Source organism: Scomber japonicus, chromosome 10, assembly GCF_027409825.1.
Source record: "Scomber japonicus isolate fScoJap1 chromosome 10, fScoJap1.pri, whole genome shotgun sequence".
Taxonomy (NCBI): domain Eukaryota; kingdom Metazoa; phylum Chordata; class Actinopteri; order Scombriformes; family Scombridae; genus Scomber; species Scomber japonicus.
In genome coordinates, this window is record NC_070587.1 from 33,910,266 (window position 1) to 33,932,613 (window position 22,348).

Here is a 22,348-nt window from a genome sequence, read left to right on the forward strand (position 1 = left end):
CATGTGACCTGACTCTTCTTTAAAAATAGCACCTGATGTGTTTATAAAAATCCTGAAAGAAGCGTTTACAGCTCTGGTCTCAGTCAGGTAAGTGTGAAAGAAGGAATCATTCAACTGATAAAGTGCAAAAGAGTAGTGGATATAAAAATAAAAAACTTCAAAACTAAAGAAAAACTCCTCGTGACAAAAAGCTCAGCCATGAATGAATGTTCTCTCCTCAGTGACTCTTCCTCAGACAAAGCTTCTCACAAGCCTTCTGCGTCTCAAAGCGGTTGCTGTTGCCACCACAGCCGCTGTACCAGAAGCGGGAGCATTGGCCAACATCGCTGTTGAAGAACCACCTCTCGGTGTATTTCTCACAGTTACCGGCATCTTTTCTGAGCAAACATCTGGCATCTGGATGGAGACAGCAGAGAGATTGAAGTGTTACACTCAACAGTGGGACTCATGCAATTACATTTTCATATTTTTATCCTGAAGAGTGGAATTATGGACGTACACCTCTTAATCACTGAATTCAGGTGTTTCATTCAGATTGACTGCCACAGGTTTATATAATCAAGCACATAGCCATGCAGTCTACCTTTACAAACATTTGTGAAAGGCTGGGTCAAGAGTTCAGTGAATTAAAACTTGGTGTTGTCATAGGATGCCACCACTGCAATACGTCAGTTTGTGAAATTTCTTCCCTGCCAGATATTCCTCCAGCTTGCTGCCACTGGACTGTGGAGCAGTGAAACGTGTTCTGTGGAGTAAAGAATCATGCTTCCCTGCCTGGCAGTCTGATGGATGAGTCTAGGTTTGGCAGATGCCAGGAAAACATTACCCACCTGAATTGTGCCAACAGTAGTTTGGCAGAGGAGGGTTAACGGTATGAGGTTGTGTTTCAGGCTTGGACTAGGCTCCTTAGTTACACTGAAGGGAAACTTTCATGCTTCAGCACAACAAGAAATTTTGGACAATTATGTGCTTTCACTGTTTTGGGAACAGTTTGGGGAGGATCCTTTTTCCTTTTCTGTTCCAGCAGGAATGAGTCCCAGTGCACAAAGCAAAGTCAAGGTACCAAAATTATTTTTTGGACACAAAATCTTGTGGAAAAGAAGAGTGGAAGCAATTATATTATATATATATATATATGCAGCTTACTTAAGTTTATGGTGTCTGTTTTCTTTCTTTCTATAACTCATACCGCATCCAAGATCATTAACCATCCCACACCCAAACCTCACCGAGCTCAACCACAGAGCAGTCACACGCCTCACACAAGCAATAACTAACGACCCGGACCACCCTCTCAACCCTCACTTCACACTGCTGCCGTCTGGTCGCAGATACAGGACGACGAGATGGAGACGGGCTTCAATAAGAACTTGGCCCCGTCTGCCATCTCAGCACTCAGTAACCTCCCCTAATAACCCCATATGGACCCAGCAGCCCTCCTCGGTGTGATGTATGTGTCGGTTGTTTAATGTCTGGTGGTGTTTGTGCAGTGAGTGTGTACTTATATGTTCTCAATGTTTGGTGGTGTTTGTATAGCGGGTGTGTGTATGTATATTGTTTGTGTCCGGTGGGTCTCTGACAGATTGTGAAAACGAATTTCCCTTTGGCACAATAAAGGCTATCTATTCTATTTCTTGAACCTACTGATGAACCCTTTTTACACCTGGCATTAACATGAGTCTTGGGAGATCTGATCACAAGTGGACGGCGCTAAATACAAGTGAATATGACCACCAAGATTATACAGTTATCTGATCACTCAAACCACTTGCAGGGTGGTCTGTGTAGTGTAAATGCTAATGTTTGCATCCCCAGTCATGACGTAACAGAAAACTACGTCATCAGTGGAGGATGTGGAGATTGGTTGATGACGGTTGATGTACGTGGTAGCAGTAATATGAACAGTTGGAATAACTCGTATGTGTATATTAGTTCTTGAAACATTTTATTAGATCTTAGCTCTTTAGCACTGAAAACAAATCTGACACGTCTTACTGATGTAATAACTCTGAGCTTCTAGCAGAGGTGATGTAGACAGCACAAAATCACAAGTGGAGACGCATAATAGAGACAGATGTAAACATAAATGTGTCTCTGCTGCCCACTTGTGTAAAGAGGGGTCTTTGGGTTTTCTGGGTTTTTGATTGTCTGTTTGGTCTGTTTCCCTCCTGTGTCCCAAAGGTTTAGGTTTAGGTTTAGGGTTGGTTCTCCTGCATCAGCTTTGTTAGCCCTGTCCTACTCCTTGTGTACTCCCCTATTTGTTCTTTCATTAGTTCAGTTTATATTTAAGTCCTGGTTTTCAGTTCAGTCTTGTGAATGTGTGGATCCTTTGTTCAGATCTGCACCTGAACCTGGAATAAAGACATAATCCTCCAGCTTTGCTTAATCTACAGTCTCCTGCTCCACTCCTCATAACACATCAAGGTTAATTTACTTTTTTCAAACTAATACAACTTTCTTCTAAGTCAGACTCAACAAACCTTCATATCTGCACAAACTCAACATATGTTTCTGTGTGCTGACACAAGATGTGAACAAAATCAACTCTTTCAAATTGCTGTATAATATCTTATTATATTATGTGACATATTCAAAGTCTAAGGAGAGAAAACCATTAGAGGTCACTAACCTATTTATTGAAATCACACAGTTTATGTGTAAAGTTCCACCATTCTGGCACACATGGTACCTAAGACAAACTAATAAAATATGTGTATATATTAAACCAGCTGTGATCATCAGCTGGTGACAGCATGTGTGCTTTTGTATGTAAAGATGTGTGTTTGTGTTACCTGTGATGTTAGCTACTGACAGTAAGCTCTGTCCATCCTCTGTGTTCAAAGTTTCAATGATGTCCAGCTGTGTGGCCTTTACTCCAATCTGCTCCTGCTGCTCCTTCCCCTCATCCATCAGCTCCGCCGACCCCAGACTGAACACACAGCAGTAACACAGTAATCAGATTACGTAAAGGTTACATCTCCAATCCTCAAACTTTTTTCTCTTGGTCTACTAGTTTTCATCAGAAAGAAATCTGGCTCATCATCAGCTTTAAGTTGACATGCAAACAGCTGTTTATTTCCACATCCAACAGTTACTGATCAACATTATCATTCATTTGGAGTCGTTCTATCCACCTGCTGAATGTAAATCCAATATTCACTCTCTTTAATTAAACAGCTGAATTCTTTTTCAAGAGGTGACATTTTTATTACATTTATTGTCAAAAACATTAACCAACATGTTTTGGTGACTACTGGATTTGTGCTGAGAAAATGTGTAAATTCTGTGTATTTAAGACATGCTTTACATTAACAGAAAGATCTACAGTACCTACAGGTCTAGATGTCATTTGACCTAAAAATGTCTAATTGTGTAAATTGTAATTTAGTGTGAGTTACCCGTTAAGATCGAAGGCTGGTGCCAAAGGACCTGGGGTTGGCTCTTGCAGCTGGTGGCAGGTCCGTTTTACAGAATCAGGAGGATATGAGTTCATTCCCTCTGAAAACAGAAGAGGAGAATATTTAAACGTTTCTTGTTGCTTATAAACAAAATGAAGGGATGGAAGGTCTGCATTTATATAATGTTGCTGCTGCTCTATCATCCATTGTGTTTGGTTTCATGCTGGTTGGAAAGATGGCGGCGCACAAACACGCACTAATATTCTTTATTGTCAACTTTCTCATCACTTTTAGGCTGGAAACACTGGATCAAAACTGACCAGAGCTGAACCCACAACAAAATCTAAAGCTTCTGTGCAAATCACTGTCAGACTCTATTATGGACATAGCTTGTACTCACTGTTTGTGTGAATCACAACAGTTTATTGTTCAAATTGTAATAGTTATTAGAATTCTGTCTTTTCTTCCTTATTGTGCATTGCTAAGTTGTTGACCTGTAGTAAAGTTGAAGACAACCTGCGATCTGACTGTAATCCCTCTGCTGTCTGAGAAAGTCTGTTCTTACTGTTGAGGGCGGAGAGGAAGACCCTGAAGAAGCGCTGGGCATAGCCCTGCTCGTCGGCCCTCAGTCGCCCAACATGGATCAGGTGCTGCTGTTCAGGCTGACTGGCCAGCTCCTCCACCTGCGTCCGGTTGTAGCGATCGCCCACCGTCACCACAAACATCGCCACCCCCTCACACTTGGCCTTCTGGGAGATGTATTGTAGTCTGGCCCGGTCCTCGTAAGCTGTCTGGGTGCCCACCACAGTCAGAATTGCCTTCCTCCTGCGGGGCTGGCTGGCCTTCAGGAACACCTCCCTCAGAGTGTAATTCAGCGCCAGTCCCAGTGCTGAGGAGCCGCCCTGCTGCTGCATGTCCTTCATCAGGTGCCTTTTCATCCGCTGTTGGTCCTGGTATGTCTGCAGGCCAAACTCCAACTTGGGAGTCCAAGTGCCACTCTGGACTACAGCTATTCGAACTTTCCCATCAGCCCGGCGGGGCTGTGGGCTCACAACCAGCTGCTCCACCACAGAGCTTAACAGCTGCTGGGTGCTAGCGTACTCATCAGCCTGCATCAGCCTGGAACTGTCAGCCACCATCACCAGGTCCAGACGCACTTCTTGAGGCTTCACTGGTTCCTGGATGAAGGAGCACTCCTCTTCAGGTCTGCAGGGGTCTGAAGAAACAGAAGGAAACATTCAGAAACCTGATTCTTTGGTTGGAAAATGGTTCTGGATCTGTGAAATATTTATGATAACATTCAAAATGAATGTTCTGGAATCATTGTGTTGTGTAAGAGTTAAAGCGATGGTTCGACGTAATTTCGACCTAGCGTTATATGCACCATGAGGTCTATCTAATCAGCGCTGCAGCCCTTTTTTTTCATTTGGTCGCAAAATAGTGGAGTTAGAGCCATCAGCCGAATGTCTTAGTACAGGCGCTGTAAGTACACCAGGAGTTTATTAAAATAAACACTTACCTGATGGCTTTTACTCTGCTGCTACTGCTAACGCTGTAAACATCATCGAAATATCGCGCGATCACTGAAATATCGTGTGGTCTCGCAAGATCCCACACAGATCTCTAGATGTGCTGTGCGGGATCTTGCGATATTTCGACGATTAAGCTATGATCATGAAGACTGTTTAGTGACAGAACAATTTGATTCTGGATGCAAACAACCAACATGAGTTTACTTGACAGGATATACAGGCTTAGACATCTTGTCCTATTCTCACTTTAATCATCACATATGAAATGTTAATTTAAGCAGGAGGCTCAAAGCTTACTGTAACAGATTACACAGTTCTTGACTTTGCGCAGATCAGCGGCCTGGTCCTGTGGCCTTTCCGTGAAGACAGAGTGTCCTGTGTCATCAACCTGGGATGAAACAGCAGCTGTCATTAATTACCACTCAACATACCTGTTGGAATTATTGTATATAAGTTATCCCATATTTACCCTTTCTATAATTGCTAACCTTTATAGTCTACAAGCATGCTGTTTTAAAAGTTGTTTTTCAGGACTTCAGGAAGTGTGTGTGACCACCATTGATCAACTTGTGACCTGATCAGGAAATACCACCATTGATCAATTTGTGACTCTGATCAGAAAATCTTTAAAGACTTGTGACCCCCAACCTTTAGTAGTAACACTATGTAAATTAGGGACTCCCTGAAACCAATAAAAACAGAGGGTTCGGCAAGGTTTGCTCAGAACGGGTTGGAGATTGAAACTGAGCAAATCTCTGTCCGTTTCTCCTTGCAAGTAGAAACTCTAATCCTGTTGTCTTGTCTCCTTTGTTTGATATTTTAAGTGTTTTAGGTTGCCTGAACCTGACAATACCTAAATATACCCTTGCCAAAAAATATATATAAATTCCAGTGGCTGAGAATGGTATCAGTAAGCTCTTAGGAAATCTTAGGTAAGAAAATTCCTGACATGTCATTGTAGGCTTAAAACTACATTAATTTTGTATTTACTATCCAACATAGTGATTTAGTTGTCAGGTTCAGTATTGGTTTTTAAAGTACTGCTGCTATTTCTTAATGCTGAAGACAGATTTTTGGCACCAAACAGTAACTATAATCTTAGCTACAAAGGGAGACAAAGTTCAAAGAGCAACAAAACACTCCCTTACTCCCTTTTAGTCTGTGTAGTGTTTCAAAGTGAATATAATGTGGAAAGCTTCATGATATCCTGACAAATACCTGCATATCAGATTCTTTTTGCCTCTCTCAACTACTTGGACTACTTGGACTACATGGACAACTTTTATAACGTGTTCATGACTTGATGAATGGGAGGACAATGTGCTCTTAGCTGCTCAAGTGTAAACATGGCAAAACAAAAGAGGACTGATGTTAATGCTGTCACGTGGAACAATGACATGAGTCCCAGGCAAAGTCATGAAAGAATACCCGATTAGTAAGCATCCAATGGCTATCTCATAATAATTACAATAATAATCTTTTTTTATATAGCACTCTCAAGGTAACCCTAACCCTAACCCAGGCTGTTGAGCAATGGTTTAGAAGCTCAGCCAGGACAGGCCTCTCAAAGTTACAAGAGTTTAAGAAATAATTTATTGCCTGATCTGACAATGACAATATCAAATAATTTTTCAAGCAAAAAAGGCAAGTATTTGATTACTCCAGCTTCTCAAATGTGGGAAATTGCAGCTTTTTGCCTATATAATAGTAAGTCATATATTTATGGGTTTTGGACTCTTGGTAGGACAAAAAAGACATTTAATGGCATAACTTTGTGCTCTAGCATATATCAGTTTTACAATGGTTTATAGAACAAATGATTAGCTGATTGAGATCAGATCAGTTGTTTAATTGATGAAATATCAAAAAGTGTTGTGCACACAAAGTGATGTTTTCAAAGTTTTGTTTCTCTAATGGTCCAAAACCCAAAGATTCTCAGTTTACAACAATATGTGAAGTTTGACTTGTTTTGCTTGACAAGTGACTGAAACAATTAAAGGATTATCAAAGTAGTTGACGATTACTGTTCATGTCAGTTGATTATTTGACTTATTGTTTCAGCTCTTAATTTGATTTACTCTGAAGTGAGAGCTCACTGTGGGACAACACTTTAACAGCAGAAGTGACAACATGTTTGTTTGGATGCGATTCCTATGAGGACACATAGCACTGTTAACAAATCAAACTCACCTCCATGGCTTCACGAACATTAAGAGCGTTCTCCAGTGAGATGACTGCAGGGATGATGTTGAGACCCCGATATTCCATCACAGCGGTAACAATTTCATTTTTATCTTCTGATTTTCCATTGGTGAAAAATACAGCCACCTTCCTCATCAATGCTCCTGCACGGGTATGTTTGAAGACATTCCGACCCACAAAGTGCATGGCGGCTCCTAGATAGCGCTCGTTGGTTGTGGTCTCCAACCTGATGTTCTTCACAGCTTTGATGAGCTGGGCCTTGCGGCGGTAGTCCTGGAAACGGATCAGGTATTTGGTGACAGAGTTGTATCCCACCACAGCCACACGGGCGCCTGTCGGACAGTTGCTCTCAGCAATGGAAATGTCCTCCAGTAGAGAGAGGAGGGCATTCTGCTGCCTCTGGAAAGTACCTTCCACCGTCATGTCCAGGCCAAACACCAGTTCAGTGGGGTAGGCTGGACATGCCTTCTTCGGATCTGGAAGAGTTAATGATGAGAAAGATGGAGAACAATGTAAAACTACTGAGCACATAAAACCCCAAACTGGACAAACATGTTTCAAACTGTGGCACAGCTGTCAGTGGTGGAAAGAGATCAACTCATTTTAACAGTCGTAGGTTCACTTAGTCTTTTTCATGATGTAAATATAAGACACAAAGATATTCATGTAGTGATATCATCATCATCTTTGAAATTAGTGGAAGAAATATTCACAATTTATGACATCCCTCACCTTTTCTACGAGTGGATCAAGAGTGATCTCGAGTGTCTCAGGTGAACTCTGATGTGACAGACAGGTAAGCTACATCCACTCAGGGTTTTTTTTAAATATTATTTTTGGTCTCAGATTTATAGTTAAGAGATCTAGCATTAAAATAATAATAATATTGGGTCTCACTGGCTGAGCCCATGTTTCAGGACTAAAGTTGTTTGTACCCAGGTGTGAACTCCCATGGTCACAAAACCAGAGCTTCTCTGTCTTCCACCCACTGCTGCTGAAGGAGTAGCTCAGCTGCTCAACTCTCTGTTTCATGTATGGTCTGCTCACAGCAGACACACACAGAACTCTTCTGAACAAGCATTGATGTGAGAGCCTGCTTAGGATTCAGCAACAAAAGCAAGTTAAAAAGCTGCTAACTTTTACAACAAAGGGATAGTCAGCGGCCTCTGATCTGCATGACTGAACACTGATTGCCCGGCAAGGCCAGCATCATTCAGGTTCAGAACCAAATTCTTCTCAGCCTGACTCAACCACGAATACGCCAGCTAGGAAACAGGACTCCACACAGCGTCTCTCTCCTTCCATGGACTTATTAACGTACTTGGAACAGTACACAACAGTGTTGAAATTGATTTAGGATTGTTCTTTGAGTGCTATTGTTATGATGTATGTTCATAGTTAGCTATTAAACAGCCACACTGCTAACTAGATGTAAGTATTCACAGATGTTCCATCCAGTAACTAGAACATCCAGTAACCACATGGTCAGGCCCTTTGTCTGTGTAGTCTTTGTTGGACATATTGCTATTGCCATAAACAGAGTTCCAAATTGAATTGTTCATTTAATGAGACTGAACAAATTGGTTCTATTTTTCCTGTTTTCCAGTATGGTGCCCCGCTATCATTAATTCTAAGTAATTAATCAAACATTTTTTGAGGACCCCATGTGAGGTTGGCAATTATTTACAAAAGTCACAACACAACTTGGGTGCCAAAGGAGTAAGTGCATTTTGGTGAAAAAGTTTTTATTCATCAAATTTAGCAACAATAGCAAGATAGTCCTCATATTGCTGCTAGTCATTCAGGTTTAACCCACTCTGTAAGGATTTTGGTTCAGCATTACAATACCACATATTCAATGCAATCTAGCCAAGCTATCAGAATTGGCTATTTATTTTAGTGCTTCTGTTTTTAATTAAAACACAGCATGCCATCACCCCTGTGACACTCAGAGAGCTTTTACCTGGCTGTTACTGCCATGTATTCCCGCCTGATTAAGAAATAGAGCGTGTGAGATAGAGCCACAGTGTATTATCAGCTACTAGCTGATATACATTCTAGCCTGAGTCAACTTTGAGAGAGAATCCTCCGACTGTCACTGCCAGCTTTGGTAAGGAGAGTACTCATTAATTAATTAATTATCTTTGATAGTTATTAATTATTGTTGATAGAGAAACCTGTAACCAAGGCCCAGCAATAATAATAACCATACAAAGTCCAGTTTCAGACAAGTCACTAAACACATATTCAATAAAGTAAACATTTTGATGAATCAGGTTCTTGATGTGTTTATATGTATTCATGCACCTATGAAAGAGAAAGGAGTGACAGAGAGCAAGCACACATTCACAGACCATCTGATGATGTTCCCACCAAATTTAAATCAAACCTACAACCTTGCTTCAAACCCACTGAACCGTTTTACAATTCAGGTCGAGACACAAAGTTGACAAAGGCAACACATTTGCACAATCACAAGGCCCACTCACACAAGTGTTTTTCATTATTTTGAATGACTAAACCTTTTCTCAGAACTGTGTGGGTGTAGATAGATTGAGCTGCTAGCCTAACTGCAAACAAATTGAGAGTATTATGTAACTGACTCTCTGTCCAAAAACAACAAAAGCCAAAGAAATAAAACATTGAAAGAGTAAACTATACTTACCATATTTTCAGAGTGACAAAATGGAGATACGTACCATCGCAGCATACTGTGTGGAGGAGAAAAATAATAAGATTTGCACTGGAGACTTACTGAAGCAATTGAATATGTTTTAACTTAATATAAATAAAGTTATAGCTATTTGTTTTCACTATTGATTATTTTTCTCCAAGTGAATAAATGTTTTAACACTTACCACAGTTTTCTCTGATGTAGTTGATCAGATCACATTGCTGACAACATAGAAGTATTAAATTATGAAAATATCATGTGCATGTTTTGATATTTCCTTTAATGGTGGCAGGTGAAGTGACTTTCAGGTGGACTTACAGACATGCCTTCACCTGGAGGGCCTTTGCGACCCTGGATGGAGGAAAAGAAGAACAATGATTGATCTACATTCTTTTAGCGACACCTAAATCATTACTGACTGTCTGCTGCTGCATTAAGAGAGGTGGTTGGATTTTCTCTTCTCTTTAAAAGATGATGACGATGTTGATGATGATACTCCTTCCATCCCTCACTCACATTGTGTCCTGGTCCTCCTTTGTCTCCCTTCCCGCCTCCCTCACCTGGTCTGCCTGTGTTTCCCTGCGCCAGTCGAAGAAATAAAAAGTCAGCAGTAGTGGGAAATCCTTCAACAACCAGATCCTTTACTTCAGTAAAGGTAACAATACAGCAATGTAAGAATATAAGAATATAAAATATAAAAGTATTATGAGCTTAGTAAGGTATTACAGTAAAAGTACTGCAGTATTATGAGTGATGTAGTATGCAGTATTACAGTAAAAGTAGTGATGTATTATTATATATGACATCATTAGATTATTAATAGTGAAGCATCAGTGTTAGAGCAGCATGTTACTGTTGTAGCTGCTGGAGGTGGAGCTAGTTTATACTACTTTATATAGAGTTAGCTAGTTTGCACTACTTTGTATACAGTTAGCTAGTTTCCACTACTTTATATACAGTTAGCTAGTTTACGCTACTTTATATACAGTTAGCTAGTTTATACTACTTTATATACAGTTAGCTAGTTTCACTACTTTATATACGGTTAGCTAGTTTACACTACTTTATATACAGTTAGCTAGTTTATACTACTTTATATACAGTTAGCTAGTTTCACTACTTTATATACGGTTAGCTAGTTTACAGTACTTTATATACAGTTAGCTAGTTTATATTACTTTATATACGGTTAGCTAGTTTATACTACTTTATATACGGTTAGCTAGTTTACGCTACTTTATATACAGTTAGCTCGTTTACGCTACTTTATATACAGTTAGCTAGTTTACGCTACTTTATATACCGTTAGCTAGTTTATACTACTTTATATACAGTTAGCTAGTTTACACTACTTTATATACAGTTAGCTAATACTACTTTATATACGGTTAGCTAGTTTTGTCAGGGACCGGCAATGACTTCTGGACGCAGAAGCAGAGTGTTCAATGTCTTTATTCAATGAAACAAAAATCTCTCCACAAGGGAGGAAAAAGGACCGAAAAACAAAGAAATCCAACGAGCAAGAAAAACCACTACAGACTGCAAAAACAAGACAATACCTGACTGACGTCGTCCATGACACAAAACACACTGGCACAAGACAAGGGAAGACGCAGACAATAAATACACTGGGTAAGGGGAACAGGTGAAAACACTCAGGGCAATCAGACTGGGACACATGAGGAAGGGCAAGTGACCTGAAACGAGAGGAGAGTTAATTTTCAAAATAAAACAGGAACTGACAAGACAACATTGAGACAAGACAACAGAAACCCCAAACTAAACCTCACCACGTTGTGACAAGTTTATACTACTTTATATACAGTTAGCTAGTTTCCACTACTTTATATACATTTAGCTAGTTTATACTACTTTATATACAGTTCGCTAGTTTACACTACTTTATATACAGTTAGCTAGTTTACACTACTTTATATACAGTTAGCTAGTTTACACTACTTTATATACAGTTAGCTAGTTTATATTACTTTATATACGGTTAGCTAGTTTACACTACTTTATATACGGTTAAGTAGTTTACACTACTTTATATACGGTTAGCTAGTTTATACTACTTTATATACAGTTAACTAGTTTATACTACTTTATATACAGTTAGCTAGTTTTACTACTTTATATACGGTTAGCTAGTTTACAGTACTTTATATACAGTTAGCTAGTTTATATTACTTTATATACGGTTAGCTAGTTTATACTATTTTATATATGGTTAGCTAGTTTACACTACTCTATATACGGTTAGCTAGTTTATACTACTTTATATACGGTTAGCTAGTTTACGCTACTTTATATACAGTTAGCTAGTTTACGCTACTTTATATACAGTTAGCTAGTTTACGCTACTTTATATACAGTTAGCTAGTTTATACTACTTTATATACAGTTAGCTAGTTTCACTACTTTATATACGGTTAGCTAGTTTATACTACTTTATATACAGTTAACTAGTTTATACTACTTTATATACGTTAGCTAGTTTACACTACTTTATATACAGTCAGTTAGTTTATACTACTTTATATACATTTAGCTAGTTTATACTACTTTATATACAGTTAGCTAGTTTATACTACTTTATATACAGTTAGCTAGTTTACACTACTTTATATACAGTTAGCTAGTTTACACTACTTTATATACAGTTAGCTAATACTACTTTATATACGGTTAGCTAGTTTATACTACTTTACATACAGTTAGCTAGTTTCCACTACTTTATATACGGTTAGCTAGTTTATACTACTTTATATACAGTTAGCTAGTTTACACTACTTTATATACAGTTAGCTAGTTTAGTCCAGTGGTTCCCAACCTAGGGGTGGGGCCCCTCCAAAGGGTCAGCAGATAAATGCGAGGGCTGCTGAGATGATTAATGGGAGAGGAAAGAAGAAAAAACAAAGTTCTGATACACAAATATGTTTTCAGTGTTTGGACTTTTTTTCTAATCTTTGATTTTTGCTGAAATATTGGATCATTTGAACATTTATTGAAATGAAAGCATGTGAGAAGTTTAGAGGGAAAAATCACTATTTGGTGGAGCTGTTAACAACTCATAGACATCTGAAATGTGAGCCGACTACACACTGCTGTTTGGTTTCATCTTTAACAATGTGTTGTATTTTAAAAGCTTGTTATATTATCCATTGTTTTCAAACCTGCATCTGAAAAGTAACTCAAGCTGTTAAATAAATGTAGTGGAGTAGAAAGTAGCATCACATGGAAATACTGCAGTAAAGCACAAGTACCTCAAAATTGTACTTAAGTCCAGTACTTGAGTAAATGTGCTTAGTTACTTTTCACCACTGAAAGTCACTGATGAAAGTTGTGTTTGTCATGACTCACCGGTCGACCTGAGTTCCCTTTATGTCCCGGATGTCCTTTGGTTCCCTTTTGGCCTTCCTCAGCCTGAAATCAAGAAAAATTGACAGCAGTTTTGGTCTTGTTTAGATTTGATCAAGCATGTCTGATATAAAATCAGTGAAAATAAATGAATTCACCTGAAGACCAGGGTACCCAGGAAAACCAGGATCTCCCTGTAAAGAGAAAGTAAGATGTAATCATTCAAATATCTCAAACTATTTGTATTCATGTGAGTAAATGTATCAATAAAAGAACATTTTTAGGATTTCATCTCTGTGCTTTCAGTACAAGGACAGATCCAAGACATGTTCAGGCTAGTTAGCTTAGCACAAAGACTGGAAGCAAAGGGAACCTGCTAGCCAAGCTCCATGTGGAAGACAGACGCAAGAGGATATCCTTAAAGTCCGTGTAAAGTAAGAATAAATATATGAAATTAGGCTTCAAAGTTGTGTAAAAATCAGCCTCTTTCTCTGCTCACCTGTCAATCAAAGTCATCACCTCTACCTGAAACATGCATGCTATGTCTGAGAGCTAACTGGCTGACTGTAGACTGTAGTAGTAGTAGTGTTAGATATAGTAACAATAACTGGCCACTAGGTAGGTTAACCACTGAGGAGACACTCAGGGTCTTATATAGTAGGGGAGTGACCAAGGGTACGCCACTACGTCACGGAGTAGCCCTTTTTTGCAGGCTCAGAAAATCAGGAAAAATGAGAGGCTGAGAAAAAGTTTAAGGCTCTTGTGGGGTATAATCTTCATGATGGTTATTACTTTGTGTGAGATTGTTTTTTGGTATAAAGGAACTTGTTGATTGTTAGTTGCTAAAGATAACTAAAACAATCAAAGTGTGTGATTTTGCATCTGTTGAATGAAACAGCATGAAAATAACAATGTGTGTGTTTAAATATAATACACATTATAATCACTATAATCATTATAATTACTATTATTGAAAACGAATACAGTTGAAACAAGGTAACAGGTCAGATTGAACTTGACATAACCTGTGCCAGATCTGCTGAGCAAAACAGCAGCTGTGCGGGAGAAAAAACAAGACTAGAAGGCTCGCACCTGCCAGATGGGCACGTGTAAGGAAAAGGGGCCAAGAAATGAGATAATGTGTTGGAAGAGAGTTGATTGGTTAAACGGTCAGCTGGACGACTCCTGACGATCTTTGATTTGATTTGATTTTGAACTTTAACATTTTTGAACAACAAGAAACATATCGGATATTTGAACCTACACTCTATCTCCACAATTCAGTACAGTTATCAGCCTTTTTACATGTTTTCTGTAACCATTTTCCAACATGTATAATGTGTTTAGAAGTAAATCAATATATTGACTTTACACAGACTTTAAATGACAGGCACTTCTTTGAAGCTATTAAGGTCTCCTCTACCTTGCTACCTGTGGGTCCTGCGGGTCCACGACCGTCTCTACCATCCTGACCCTGAAACAGATAACACACTGACAGTCAGAGAAATTTACATTTTAGAAATATATACTTTAAATTATACTGTGCATGTAAGCACATCTGGTTTCCCAGCTTCTCACCGGCATTCCTCTGGGTCCTTGTGAACCTGGATTACCTTTTATACCCGGATTCCCTGGTTGGCCCTTCAACAACAAGAAGTCATATTTTGCTTTTCTCAAAATGTTACAATTTTCTCAAATGACTGTAAAAATAACACAATCATTCTTAAATGTATGTAACCGTAGTATGCATTTTTTTCACCGTTTTTTATAGACTTTTATTGACTTAATGAATTGAGGAAGTAATCATCAGATTAACTGATTATAAATACATACTTGTTACTTTTACCCTAAATCTGGTCTTCCTTTATCTACTCTTAACATGGTGAAGTGTTTACTGAATTACAGATGGGACCCAGGTAATTATGTCACACACCTTCTGTCCATTAGGTCCACGATGTCCAACTTGTCCCTTGCCTCCAGGTTGTCCATGTTTACCCTGTTGGTGTGGGAAAACCAACAGAGTCAGAACAGGCAGAACTAAGCTACAACAACTGACGACTTGTACCTGCTAGAGGAACTTGTTGCTATTTGATCAAAGCAAACACCAGTGATGACCACAGTCATTCTCAGATTGTTGAAGATGAGGCTGTGGAGGTGATTTACTGACCGCAGGTCCAGGAAAGCCAGAGATCCCTTTTGGTCCACGATCACCAGGATTCCCTCTGCCTCCCTGCAGACACAACATGGACATGTTTAAAACACACTCTTCATACAGTTGTGTTATTTCAATGTACGTTCAAAGATGTTGATGTTGATCAGAACAGGTTCTAATGATGTGTTGTCTGACCACGTTAGAAATGTAATGTGTTTATAGTTGTTTCCCTCAGAGGCAAAGTGACAAGCTCACCTTCACAGAAGGGGGGGGGGGGGGGGGGCGGTTCTTCAGTTTTGAACGTTTTAAAAAGTTTAAGTATGCCTGCTCAATATATAAAACATTAAAAAGGACTCATTTAAGTGACTACATCAAGCAGAAAGCAAACAATAACCAATCTACTAGGGCAACCACAATAGGGGACTGTATAATACAGTTCAGATGCACCACTTTAGGTGAGTCAGAACTCTCAGTCACATTTGGAATAGTTGACCACTAACAATAGGGGAATATTAAACATATGCCATATTCAAAACACATCTGAAGAACTTGTGTACATGCGTATTTATTGATACCTGTGTCCATTAATGTGCAATGTGCCTTTTAAATAAACAAATAAATAAATAAACCCTGACTCCTTTCTCGCCTCCACACAGCTAGCTAATCACTGCCAGAAGCTGCATGTACATTTAGTAAAGTCAAAGAAATTGACCTCTTATTCCCTGTTGGCAAGGTCAGGCAAGATGGAAAATTATGTCTCCTTAATCTGATCAATAATAATTAAAGTGGCTCATAGAGATCTGGATACTTAGCATAGACTGTATATATAATCTACGTAACAGCCGTGACGTCACCAATTGGTTTGGGGACTGCTGCTTTGAGGCCAATAGTATCGGATCTGAGCAGTGTCATCTTGGAAATTTGAGGTGCATGTCTGGGAAAAAAAGAACACCAATTCGACTTACATGGGCATCCGGAGGAGCAAGAGGACGGAGAGGGGGAGATTGCGAGGGCTGGATCTCGAGGAAATTGCACGCCTACCTACCACAGTCTACACCAGCAACCTGGTGATGCTAACCAAGATAGCTGTTACGACTAACTATAACCACAAAACTGTTGGTGTGAAACAAGTTAATGGCTATTTCACAATCAACCTGTCAATCACGACGTAGCCACGCCCTAATACATACCCTGCTTTATAGTCAAATATAAAATCAGGGAGGCCAACATGTCCCAAATGAACATCATACTGCATTGAAGAAGGCTTTAAACTAGCGATTGAGACCATAAACACATTTTGAAACGTTTACTGAGGTTAGAAATCAAGTGAGAAGTTGGTGAATTCTCCATTGACTTGTATAGAGACGGAAGTATTGTAAGTATCTCAGTGAACATTTAGCTCAAAGTAGCACTGTTCCTAAGTCACAGCCTGTCATAGCTGCATCTAGTTAGACTGGTTTAAATAACTTTTGCAGCAGAAAGTATAGTTGGCAATTATTTCCCAATTCTCATATGCTCATTGCAGAAAACATTTTTCAAAGATATAGCTCATTAAATGTTTACATGCTATTTAAAGAGTAAATGTTGGAATTATTGTATATAAGTTATCCCATATTTACCCTTTCTATAATCATTAACCTTTATAGTCTACAAGCATGCTGTTTTAAAGTTGTTTTTCAGGACTTGTGACCCTGCTCAGGAAGTCTCCGAAGTGTGTGTGACCACCTTTGATCAACTTGTGACCTGATCAGGAAATACCACCATTGATCAACTTGTGACCCTGATCAGAAAATCTTTAAAGTGTGTGTGACCGACTTGTGACCCCCACTCTTTAGATCAGCAACACTATGTAAATTAGGGACACCTGAACCAAATAAAAACAGAGGGTTCGGCAAGGTTTGTTCAGAACGGGTTGGAGATTGTAACTGAGCAGATCTCTGTCCGTTCTCCTTGCAAGTAGAAACTCTAATCCTGTTGTCTTGTCTTCCTTTGTTTGATATTTTAAGTGTTTTAGGTTGCCTGAACCTGACAGTAAAGTTCTTGTAAAAGAAATTAGGAGCAGGTTTCTTCCAAAAACATCACAGACACACACACTTCCCCTTTCCTGAAATAGCTCCCTCTACATCAGGGGTCGGGAACCTATGGCTCGCGAGCCAGATGTGGCTCTTTTGATGGCTGCATCTGGCTCGCAGACAAATCTTTAATTAAAAAATAAATAAATAAATAACCTTAAAAATATAAAACATTCTCGTGTATTTCAATCCACTCATTTCCTACCGCTCATGTTCATGGTTTTGAGCGGCTTTTGGGAGGACAGCTGTGGCCAATCACAGCTGTCCTCCGGGACAACGGCAATTTTTTATTGGACAATGTGTCAAACGGGTTGTTGTGAGGTCAGGAAGTAAACTTCCCTCCTTTTAGTCAAGGAGTCAGCTAGCTAATTGCAGAAACCCTTTTGACGAAGAAGATGGCTAAAAGAAAAAAAGATGAGGAATATCGTACTTTTCAGCAGGAATGGACAGAGGAATTCGCCTTTGTGGAGAGAGCAGGTTCTGCAGTGTGTCTAATATGCAATGATAAAATCGCATCGTTGAAACGGTCAAATATAAAGCGGCACTTCGACACACGCCATTCTACATTTGCATCGAAATATCCTGCGGGGGACAGCAGGAAAAAAGCATGTCAAGAGCTACTGTGCAGAGTGCAAGCTAGTCAGCAGCAACTCCGTGTTTGGACTCAACAAGGTGACTGGAATTCGGCTAGCTTTGCTGGTGCTTTAGCGATTGTGAGAAGCGGACAGCCATTCACGGATGGGGAGTATGCCAAAACATTCATGGTTGATGTTGCCAATGAACTTTTCGACGACTTTGCAGATAAAGACAAGATAATCAAACGAATAAAAGACATGCCTTTATCGGCAAGGACTGTTCACGATCGTACCAGGTGAGGATTTATTCAAGTCTTTCTCTGAGTTTGCTAAAGAAAAAAATCTACCGATGGATAAACTTATTTCGGTGTGTACCGACGGTGCTCCGTGCATGGTAGGGAAAAACAGAGGATTTATAGCGCTTCTTCGTGAAAATGAAAAGAGACCCATCCTAAGTTTTCACTGTATCCTACATCAGGAGGCGCTTTGTGCTCAGATGTGTGGCGAGCAGCTTGGTGAGGTGATGTCGCAGGTCATTCGGGTGGTCAACTTTATTGTTGCCCGAGCTTTAAATGATCGCCAGTTTAAAACACTGCTGGATGAAGTTGGGAATAATTATCCTGGTCTGCTTCTGCACAGCAATGTGCGTTGGTTGTCAAGAGGGAAGGTGCTCAGCCGTTTTGCGGCTTGTCTGAGCGAAATCCGGACTTTTCTTGAAATTAAAAACGTCGAGCATCCTGAGTTAGCTAACACCGAGTGGCTAATGAAGTTCTACTATCTCGTGGACATGACTGAACAGCTGAACCAGCTCAATGTGAAAATGCAAGGCGTTGAAAATGCAAGGCGTTGGAAATACAGTGTTATCTCTTCAACAAGCAGTGTTTGCATTTGAAAACAAACTGGAACTCTTTATCACCGACATTGACACATGTCGTTTACTACACTTTGAAAAACTGGGAGAGTTTAAAGATGCATGCACAACAAGTGACCCTGCTCAACATCTTGATCTTCAGCAGCTGGCGGGCTTCACATCTAAACTCCGGCAGTCATTCGCCGCGCGCTTTGGAGAATTTCGTGAGCGCACACGTCTTTTTAAGTTCATCACCCATCCACACGAGTGCGCAGTGGACAGCGCCGACCTGAGTTACATCCCCGGTGTCTCTGTCAGAGATTTTGAGCTACAAGCTGCTGACCTGAAGGCTTCAGACATGTGGGTAAATAAGTTCAGGTCACTGAATGAAGATTTAGAAAGACTTGCACGACAGCAAGCAGAGTTGGCGAGCAAACACAAGTGGGGAGAATTAAAAAAACTTCAACCCGCGGACCAGCTGATTGTCAAAACTTGGAACGCGCTTCCCGTCACGTACCACACACTGCAGCGTGTGAGTATTGCTGTATTGACAATGTTTGGCTCTACGTATGCATGTGAGCAGTCTTTCTCACATCTAAAGAACATTAAAAGCAACCTACGATCACGTTTAACGGATGGAAGTCTCAACGCCTGCATGAAGCTTAACCTCACCAAGTATCAACCAGACTACAAAGCCATCAGCAAAACCATGCAGCACCAGAAGTCGCATTAATGGTAAGAAGTACTTTATTCATCATTTGTTAGCAACAGCATTAAAATTAAAATGCACACATGCATATTTAGTGTTAAATATATTGTATGGCTCTCACGGAATTACATTTTAAAATATGTGGCGTTTATGGCTCTCTCAGCAAAAAAGGTTCCCGACCCCTGCTCTACATGAACCCCTTCTATTTAATCCTTGTTGCTCTGTTCTAAATTCTGTTGTGAGAATCTGTAAGAAACATTTGTGTGTGCAGCTGCTGTAAAGTAAGAACTAAATATGGAACTAAATGCCCTCAAACCAACAATCAATTCAATTTGAACCTCAATTTGTATCCTTGATGTCACTATAAAATAGTTCTGCTAATAAATCTGCATATATATCCATTTGTTTTGGCTTTGTTCTGTGTTTTCCGGGGAGGGGAGGGGAGTGGAGTGGATTTTTGGTATTGGTTCGATAATACTGGGATTTGTAAAAAACTATTCGCTCTACTTCTCTTCTTTACCAGAATGTATGTTCAGTCCACTGCACAAGTCAGACAGATATTGGATTTAAAGTATAACATCACTCTTAGTGTTTCCTGTTTCTCTGTGGTGGAAGTATAGTAACAAAAAGACTTTGCTAGTAAAAACACTATAACGTTGAAACATAGAAGATGAAGATTTGACTCATTTGGACGCTGAAGCTTCATATTAGCTTCACATCAACTTTTAAATCCATGTTTCCACAGAAGGAGGACTGTGGATTTAGTCCTCCATCACTTCCATTGTAAACATGATGAAGGATCTAATGGTCAGTATGAACAGGAGGAATCATTACAGACAAAAAACATGGTTCAATGTTCATTTGCGCTCCTGACTGTTGTTTAACAAAGACTTGAAACTGATTAACAAACCTCTACAGTTACACACTTAGCTGAGCCACAGCTGAGGGAGACTGTAACTGACTCATAAATACATCATATTTTATCAAAATACAACTCAGCCTTCCTCTGTGGATCAGAGGGAACGATAAACATATTGTGTTTGTCACACATGTTGATGAGGTGTTGGATGCAGAGAGGGGACAATTATAAACTCTACGGAGAGAACTTCAGCAGGATGGTTGCTGTTGTATGATTGCTCACCTGAAGACCAGGAGCACCTTGGATACCCGGGAGTCCTGTCTCTGCCGGCTGTCCAGGTCCACCCTGCAGAAAGTATTTAATAGATATATTATAATTGCCTTTATTTAAACTTGAAAAATCTTTCTATACAAAAATAATTTGTCTGAGTTCCTACCTTCCTTCCAGACCCACCTCTTCTTCCATCTGGACCCTGAGTAGCAGAAAAACAGCAGTATTTGCTTTATTAAATGTTTCAGGTACATGTCAACAACTGTGAATACTTGGTTACACACAATAAAAAACAGGCCAGATCAAGCAAAAGGTAAAAAAGATACAAAAAGATGAGAAATTAGTTTCCAGGTTGAGAAATAGCAAAGTTTCCTTGGAAAAATATTCAGGTTTCTGTCGTAACTTGAATATCTTTGGGTTGTGAAATAAACAAGACATTGTGATCAGAATTTTTCACAATGTTTTGGTATTATAGACTAATTGATTAAACAAGAAAATAATCAAGAAATTAATCAAAAATGAAAATAATCATCAGTTGCAGCTCTCTAGTAGACGATGGACAGAGAGCTACTTTGACAGTCCATTAATGGTCCAAATCATTTCAAAATGTCTCAGTAATGAACTGAGTATCTTTGTGTTCTGGATCAGACAGTCTGTCAGTTTACTGTGAGGTCAACACTGTGGCATCAAGCTTTAATTTGCACATGCAGTGAATAATGAGAAAAAAGTCTCACCTGGTTTCCAATGTCTCCATCATCACCCTTTCGCCCATCCGGTCCATGTTTTCCCTGCAGATTAGGAAACATCACAGTTCAGCAGAGTGAATGAACTCACTAATGACTCAACTAATGACAGATTAAATACTTCAGCATATGTATTTTTCTGTTGTGTAACGAACACAAAAACACAAAGCAGCTTTTCTGTTGTTGCAATGTGTAAGGTTTCTTTGAAGGTCTTGGCAGAGCTGTATGCATAAAATGTATTTGTTTACGTTTTTTTTAAGTTCCCATGACATAATAACCTCAAAACACCTGAACAGTGAGACGCAGAACTTTGTCATTTTATTATGACCATCCATCTTTTTTCAGTTTATTATTTTAGAATATTTTAAACCCAGAATATTTACTGAACTATTCCCAAACATTTATACCATATCCTGTGACGTTCACTAGCAAAGTGAACCTAAGTACAGGATCTCTGATTGGATGTTTCTAACAGCAGTGCTATGTGATGTTTCCTACCGGTAAACCTGGGTTCCCGGGTTCTCCTTTGGGTCCTGGTTGGGTGTTATCTACGCCCGGTTGTCCCTTACAGAAAAAACACAGAAATCAGAATCTTAACTTTGAAAATATAAACTCTACATAGTTTCTTTAGGTGGAGTTTCAGATGTGCTCCAGCTGTGGCTTGAAAGCGGGGATGCTCTTCAAGCTACTTAACAATGACATATTATAAACAAGGACATGATGCAACTGTAGAGACGACGACAAAGGCTCAGAATGAGCTGAGCAGGTCGTGTGTCTGTGACGCTGCCAGAAACAAATGTGGATAGAAGTCTGTTAGTCTTAGCAAAAAAAGGATTTGGATGTGAGCTGCAGGACGTGGCTTTTAGTTTATGTGTTTGTTAAATAGAAATGGAGGAACTCTGTGTGGACCCGGACCCTTGAGAAAATCTGAAAGCTATCAAAAGACATGCTG

The 22,348-nt window shown here is 39.5% G+C and overlaps 1 protein-coding gene across 1 annotated transcript in view; it reads right to left on the reverse strand.

Moving 5' to 3' along the window:
- Window positions 1-217: 217 nt before the first annotated feature.
- LOC128366935 (collagen alpha-6(VI) chain-like) overlaps window positions 218-22,348 on the reverse strand; it is an 86,701-nt gene continuing 64,570 nt past the window's right edge. The window contains exons 19-37 of the mRNA XM_053327697.1: window positions 21,895-21,960; window positions 21,388-21,441; window positions 20,820-20,855; window positions 20,666-20,728; window positions 15,334-15,396; window positions 15,100-15,162; window positions 14,745-14,807; window positions 14,590-14,640; window positions 13,325-13,360; window positions 13,170-13,232; window positions 10,323-10,385; window positions 10,125-10,157; window positions 9,985-10,027; window positions 7,121-7,608; window positions 5,228-5,318; window positions 3,964-4,614; window positions 3,399-3,498; window positions 2,793-2,929; window positions 218-396 (exon numbers count right to left, since the gene is read on the reverse strand). Coding sequence (XP_053183672.1) covers window positions 218-396; window positions 2,793-2,929; window positions 3,399-3,498; window positions 3,964-4,614; window positions 5,228-5,318; window positions 7,121-7,608; window positions 9,985-10,027; window positions 10,125-10,157; window positions 10,323-10,385; window positions 13,170-13,232; window positions 13,325-13,360; window positions 14,590-14,640; window positions 14,745-14,807; window positions 15,100-15,162; window positions 15,334-15,396; window positions 20,666-20,728; window positions 20,820-20,855; window positions 21,388-21,441; window positions 21,895-21,960 — 2,343 coding nt within the window. The remainder of the gene's footprint in view (window positions 397-2,792; window positions 2,930-3,398; window positions 3,499-3,963; window positions 4,615-5,227; window positions 5,319-7,120; window positions 7,609-9,984; window positions 10,028-10,124; window positions 10,158-10,322; window positions 10,386-13,169; window positions 13,233-13,324; window positions 13,361-14,589; window positions 14,641-14,744; window positions 14,808-15,099; window positions 15,163-15,333; window positions 15,397-20,665; window positions 20,729-20,819; window positions 20,856-21,387; window positions 21,442-21,894; window positions 21,961-22,348) is intronic.